The 7083-nt window shown below is 41.6% G+C and overlaps 1 protein-coding gene across 1 annotated transcript in view; it reads right to left on the reverse strand.

Annotated features, from left to right (window-relative positions):
- The window catches only part of si:ch211-214b16.3 (NACHT, LRR and PYD domains-containing protein 3), a 31067-nt gene extending 24204 nt beyond the window's left edge, over positions 1-6863 (reverse strand). Inside the window, exon 1 of the mRNA XM_034190857.1 lies at positions 6743-6863. Coding sequence (XP_034046748.1) covers positions 6743-6779 — 37 coding nt within the window. The 5' untranslated portion in view covers positions 6780-6863. The remainder of the gene's footprint in view (positions 1-6742) is intronic.
- Positions 6864-7083: the final 220 nt, after the last annotated feature.

Raw genomic sequence — 7083 nt, forward strand, 5'->3', positions numbered from 1 at the left:
TACAGCTAAATACTAGTTTAGTGACTCACAGGATTGCTAAAAAAGCAGTTTGAACATAGTCGTAGTCGGTGCGGACCAAGGTAGCTTAGCCGCCGCTAGTTCCCCCCTGGCAGATCCCGGGCAGTCGGGAAAGCAGGCTGACTGGGTGACTGTGAGGAGGAAGCGTAGCCCTAAACAGAAGCCCCGTGTACACCGTCAACCCGTTCACATCTCTAACCGTTTTTCCCCACTCGACGATACACTCGCCGAGGATCAAACTCTGGTTATTGGCGACTCTGTTTTGAGAAATGTGAAGTTAGCGACACCAGCAACCATTGTCAATTGTCTTCCGGGGGCCAGAGCAGGCGACATCGAAGGACATTTGAAATTGCTGGCTAAGGCTAAGCGTAAATTTGGTAAGATTGTAATTCACGTCGGCAGTAATGACACTCGGTTACGCCAATCGGAGGTCACTAAAATTAACATTAAATCGGTGTGTAACTTTGCAAAAACAATGTCGGACTCTGTTGTTTTCTCTGGGCCCCTCCCCAATCGGACCGGGAGTGACATGTTTAGCCGCATGTTCTCCTTGAATTGCTGGCTGTCTGAGTGGTGTCCAAAAAATGAGGTGGGCTTCATTGATAATTGGCAAAGCTTCTGGGGAAAACCTGGTCTTGTTAGGAGAGACGGCATCCATCCCACTTTAGATGGAGCAGCTCTCATTTCTAGAAATCTGGCCAATTTTCTTGGATCCTCCAAACTGTGACTGTCCAGCGTTGGGACCAGGAGGCAGAGCTGTGGTCTTATACACCTCTCTGCAGCTTCTCTCCCCCTGCCATCCCCTCGTTGCCCCATCCCCGTAGAGACGGTGCCTGCTCCCAGACCACCAATAACCAGCAAAAATCTATTTAAGCATAAAAATTCAAAAAGAAAAAATAATATAGCACCTTCAATTGCACCACAGACTAAAACAGTTAAATGTGGTCTATTAAACATTAGGTCTCTCTCTTCTAAGTCCCTGTTGGTAAATGATATAATAATTGATCAACGTATTGATTTATTCTGCCTAACAGAAACCTGGTTACAGCAGGATGAATATGTTAGTTTAAATGAGTCAACACCCCCGAGTCACACTAACTGTCAGAATGCTCGTAGCACGGGCCGTGGCGGAGGATTAGCAGCAATCTTCCATTCCAGCTTATTAATTAATCAAAAACCTAGACAGAGCTTTAATTCATTTGAAAGCTTGTCTCTTAGTCTTGTCCATCCAAATTGGAAGTCCCAAAAACCAGTTTTATTTGTTATTATCTATCGTCCACCTGGTCGTTACTGTGAGTTTCTCTGTGAATTTTCAGACCTTTTGTCTGACTTAGTGCTTAGCTCAGATAAGATAATTATAGTGGGCGATTTTAATATCCACACAGATGCTGAGAATGACAGCCTCAACATTGCATTTAATCTATTATTAGACTCTATCGGCTTTGCTCAAAAAGTAAATGAGTCCACCCACCACTTTAATCATATCTTAGATCTTGTTCTGACTTATGGTATGGAAATAGAAGACTTAACAGTATTCCCTGAAAACTCCCTTCTGTCTGATCATTTTTTAATAACATTTACATTTACCCTGATGGACTACCCTGCAGTGGGGAATAAGTTTCATTACACTAGAAGTCTTTCAGAAAGCGCTGTAACTAGGTTTAAGGATATGAATCCTTCGTTATGTTCTCTAATGTCATATACCAACACAGAGCAGAGTAGCTACCTAAACTCTGTAAGGGAGATAGAGTATCTCGTCAATAGTTTTACATCCTCTTTGAAGACAACTTTGGATGCTGTAGCTCCTCTGAAAAAGAGAGCTTTAAATCAGAAGTGTCTGACTCCGTGGTATAACTCACAAACTCGTAGCTTAAAGCAGATAACCCGTAAGTTGGAGAGGAAATGGCGTCTCACTAATTTAGAAGATCTTCACTTAGCCTGGAAAAAGAGTTTGTTGCTCTATAAAAAAGCCCTCCGTAAAGCTAGGACATCTTTCTACTCATCACTAATTGAAGAAAATAAGAATAACCTCAGGTTTCTTTTCAGCACTGTAGCTAAGCTGACAAAGAGTCAGAGCTCTATTGAGCTGAGTATTCCATTAACTTTAACTAGTAATGACTTCATGACTTTCTTTGCTAACAAAATTTTGACTATTAGAGAAAAAATTACTCATAACCATCCCAAAGATGTATCGTTATCTTTGGCTGCTTTCAGTGATGCCGGTATTTGGTTAGACTCTTTCTCTCCGGTTGTTCTGTCTGAGTTATTTTCATTGGTTGCTTCGTCCAAACCATCGGCATGTTTATTGGACCCCATTCCTGCCAGGCTGCTCAAGGAAGTCCTACCATTATTTAATGCTTCAATCTTAAATATGATCAATCTATCTTTGTTAGTTGGTTATGTACCACAGGCCTTTAAGGTGGCAGTAATTAAACCATTACTTAAAAAGCCATCACTTGACCCAGCTATCTTAGCTAATTATAGGCCAATTTCCAACCTTCCTTTTCTCTCAAAGATTCTTGAGAGGGTAGTTGTAAAACAGCTAACTGATCACCTGCAGAGGAATGGTCTATTTGAAGAGTTTCAGTCAGGTTTTAGAATTCATCATAGTACAGAAACAGCATTAGTGAAGGTTACAAATGATCTTCTTATGGCTTCGGACAGTGGACTTATCTCTGTGCTTGTTCTGTTGGACCTCAGTGCAGCTTTTGATACTGTTGACCATAAAATTTTATTACAGAGATTAGAGCATGTCATAGGTATTAAAGGCACTGCGCTGCGGTGGTTTGAATCATATTTGTCTAATAGATTACAGTTTGTTCATGTAAATGGGGAATCTTCTTCACGGACTAAAGTTAATTATGGAGTTCCACAAGGTTCTGTGCTAGGACCAATTTTATTCACTTTATACATGCTTCCCTTAGGCAGTATTATTAGACGGTATTGCTTAAATTTTCATTGTTACGCAGATGATACCCAGCTTTATCTATCCATGAAGCCAGAGGATACACACCAATTAGCTAAACTGCAGGATTGTCTTACAGACATAAAGACATGGATGACCTCTAATTTCCTGCTTTTAAACTCAGATAAAACTGAAGTTATTGTACTTGGCCCCACAAATCTTAGAAGCATGGTGTCTAACCAGATCGTTACTCTGGATGGCATTTCCCTGATCTCTAGTAATACTGTGAGAAATCTTGGAGTCATTTTTGATCAGGATATGTCATTCAAAGCGCATATTAAACAAATATGTAGGACTGCCTTTTTGCATTTACGCAATATCTCTAAAATCAGAAAGGTCTTGTCTCAGAGTGATGCTGAAAAACTAATTCATGCATTTATTTCCTCTAGGCTGGACTATTGTAATTCATTATTATCAGGTTGTCCTAAAAGTTCCCTAAAAAGCCTTCAGTTGGTTCAGAATGCTGCAGCTAGAGTACTGACGGGGACTAGCAGGAGAGAGCATATCTCACCCGTGTTGGCCTCTCTTCATTGGCTTCCTGTTAATTCTAGAATAGAATTTAAAATTCTTCTTCTTACTTATAAGGTTTTGAATAATCAGATCCCATCTTATCTTAGGGACCTCATAGTACCATATTACCCCATTAGAGCGCTTCGCTCTCAGACTGCGGGCTTACTTGTAGTTCCTAGGGTTTGTAAGAGTAGAATGGGAGGCAGAACCTTCAGCTTTCAGGCTCCTCTCCTGTGGAACCAGCTCCCAATTCAGATCAGGGAGACAGATACCCTCTCTACTTTTAAGATTAGGCTTAAAACTTTCCTTTTCGCTAAGGCTTATAGTTAGGGCTGGATCGGGTGACCCTGGACCATCCCTTGGTTATGCTGCTTTAGACGTAGATTGTGGGGGGGGTTCCCATGATGCACTGTTTCTTTCTCTTTTTGCTCCGTATGCATCACTCTGCATTTAATCATTAGTGATCGATCTCTGCCCCCCTTCACGGCATGTCTTTTTCCTGTTTTTTTCCCTCAGCCCCAACCAGTCTCAGCAGAAGACTGCCCCTCCCTGAGCCTGGTTCTGCTGGAGGTTTCTTCCTGTTAAAAGGGAGTTTTTCCTTCCCACTGTTGCCAAGTGCTTGCTCATAGGGGGTCGTTTTGACCGTTGGGGTTTTTTATAATTATTGTATGGCCTTGCCTTACAATATGGAGCGCCTTGGGGCAACTGTTTGTTGTGATTTGGCGCTATATAAGAAAAAAGTTGATTGATTGATTGATAGTTTTGAGTTTGTAGCATCAACAGCAGATGCTACTATTGTTGTGAACACCCCCTTTTCTACTTTTTTTACTAATAGCCCAATTTCATAGCCTTAAGAGTGTGCATATCATGAATGCTTGGTCTTGTTGGATTTGTGAGAATCTACTGAATCTACTGGTACCTTGTTTCCCATGTAACAATAAGAAATATACTCAAAACCTGGATTAATCTTTTTAGTCACATAGCACTACTATTATTCTGAAAACTACTGCATACTCAGCAGCTACCCCAAAGCACATGGAGAAGGCCACTACCTTTGGTGCCATGACCAGGTGCTGAAGGCGATTGCTGGAACCATCTGCAGCAACACTGACAAGAGTAAATGCCTCCAACCAGCAAGACACTGAGTAGCATTACTGGTGCATGCAAAAAGAAAACCATCAGCGAAGCCTCAGAAGCTGCAGAAAAGGTCTCAAGATGGTTGTGGAGCATGCGGGAAAGAAGTGGGCTTGAACACAGACTGGAATTGATCACTCTTAGTCAGGTTGCCTGGGTGAGGGGGTCTGAAGTTGAAAGACCCAAAACTGATGTTGCATTCTAAAAAAGGAACTGCTGTTTCAACTTAGCCGTTACCGAGTTAATTCCACAAGAAATAACTTAAAAAAAAAAAAAAATCTATGCATATTGTTACACAACTTTATCTCATTGAGACAGCGGTTCTTTTTTTAGTGTGTCTGTCCAAGCATATCAAAAGATGTATCTTTCAGTCAGTCATACTGGATGCCCTTCCTGACACAACAGTGTATTACATGGAGAATAGGTGGGGTGGCCTTGAATCAGGAACCTTCCACGCTGGAAACAAGCACACTTAACCACTTGCCACCACCCCATGGTATCACAATACTAACTTTCAAAAAAATCAGATTCGACACAGGCTTCATAATAAAATGATCATGACTCCCAATGCATTGTTATACCCCTGATTTTCCAGTAACCACGATCTCTCAAACATCAGTATCACGGCTCCACATTGGCTCTTAATGAGGTAAAATGGTTCAGAACTACGTGAACATGTATAATGTCGCTGGGAGTCTACAGAATGATACTGTGGCATCATCATTAACAAAAACTGATGTTGTGACAACATTACGATAATGTAAAATTGTTTGCTGGGAACATTTTGTTGTGGCAATCTCTGTATGAAATTATACTGCAGCAACATTGCACCTCAAACAAAATAAAAAGTTGCATTTCCATAGTGTGTTTGCTGGGTTACTGAGCTATAAAACATTGTGTTTTCCTGATAGAATATACTGCATGCAAAATATACACTCAACAAAAATATAAACGCAACACTTTTGGTTTTGCTCCCATTTTGTATGAGATGAACTCAAAGATCTAAAATGTTTTCCACATACACAATATCACCATTTCCCTCAAATATTGTTCACAAACCAGTCGAAATCTGTGATAGTGAGCACTTCTCCTTTGCTGAGATAATCCATCCCACCTCACAGGTGTGCCATATCAAGATGCTGATTAGACACCATGATTAGTGCACAGGTGTGCCTTAGACTGCCCACAACAAAAGGCCACTCTGAAAGGTGCAGTTTTGTTTTATTGGGGGGGATACCAGTCAGTATCTGGTGTGACCACCATTTGCCTCATGCAGTGCAACACATCTCCTTCGCATCATCCGTGAAGAGAACACCTCTCCAACGTGCCAAACGGCAGCGAATGTGAGCATTTGCCCACTCAAGTCGGTTATGACGATGAACTGGAGTCAGGTTGAGACCCCGATGAGGACGACGAGCATGCAGATGAGCTTCCCTGAGACGGTTTCTGACAATTTGTGCAGAAATTCTTTGGTTATGCAAACCGATTGTTCCAGCAGCTGTCCGAGTGGCTGGTCTCAGACGATCTTGGAGGTGAACATGCTGGATGTGGAGGTCCTGGGCTGGTGTGGTTACATGTGGTCTGCGGTTGTGAGGCTGGTTGGATGTACTGACAAATTCTCTGAAACACCTTTGGAGACGGCTTATGGTAGAGAAATGAACATTCAATACACGAGCAACAGCTCTGGTTGACATTCCTGCTGTCAGCATGCCAACTGCACGCTCCATCAAATCTTGCAACATCTGTGGCATTGTGCTGTGTGATAAAACTGCACCTTTCAGAGTGGCCTTTTATTGTGGGCAGTCTAAGGCACACCTGTGCACTAATCATGGTGTCTAATCAGCATCTTGATATGGCACACCTGTGAGGTGGGATGGATTATCTCAGCAAAGGAGAAGTGCTCACTATCACAGATTTAGACTGGTTTGTGAACAATATTTGAGAGAAATGGTGATATTGCATATGTGGAAAAAGTTTTAGATCTTTGAGTTCATCTCATACAAAATGGGAGCAAAACCAAAAGTGTTGCGTTTATATTTTTGTTGAGTGTATTTCAGATGTACAACTAACTACATCTTTTGGAATCTGTGTTAAATATAGACAAACTCCTCTTACTGCTCTGCAGGTGGTCAGCCAGCTCGTCCTCATGCATTGTCCTCAGGAAGTTCAGTGTGATCTTCAGAAAAGCCTCTCTGCTGCTCCTTTTCTTCTCTTCATCTTCACTCTGACTCTCCAAGCATTCTGTCTCATTTGTAAGGAGAAACTTCTGGATCGTCTTCAGCTCATCTTTAACAAACACAAAGATCTTCTCGTCCAAAATCTGTGACAGAATATAAACATGGCTGTAAGACGTCACCACCTTTTTTAACAACTGTGGATTTTTGTCCCCAGCCCAAGATTATGTCTGCAAAATGTGCACCAACAATTAAAACATTTAAACACCCATTATCTCTGAA

The sequence above is a fragment of the Thalassophryne amazonica genome, chromosome 16 (genome assembly GCF_902500255.1).
Source record: "Thalassophryne amazonica chromosome 16, fThaAma1.1, whole genome shotgun sequence".
Classification (NCBI taxonomy): domain Eukaryota; kingdom Metazoa; phylum Chordata; class Actinopteri; order Batrachoidiformes; family Batrachoididae; genus Thalassophryne; species Thalassophryne amazonica.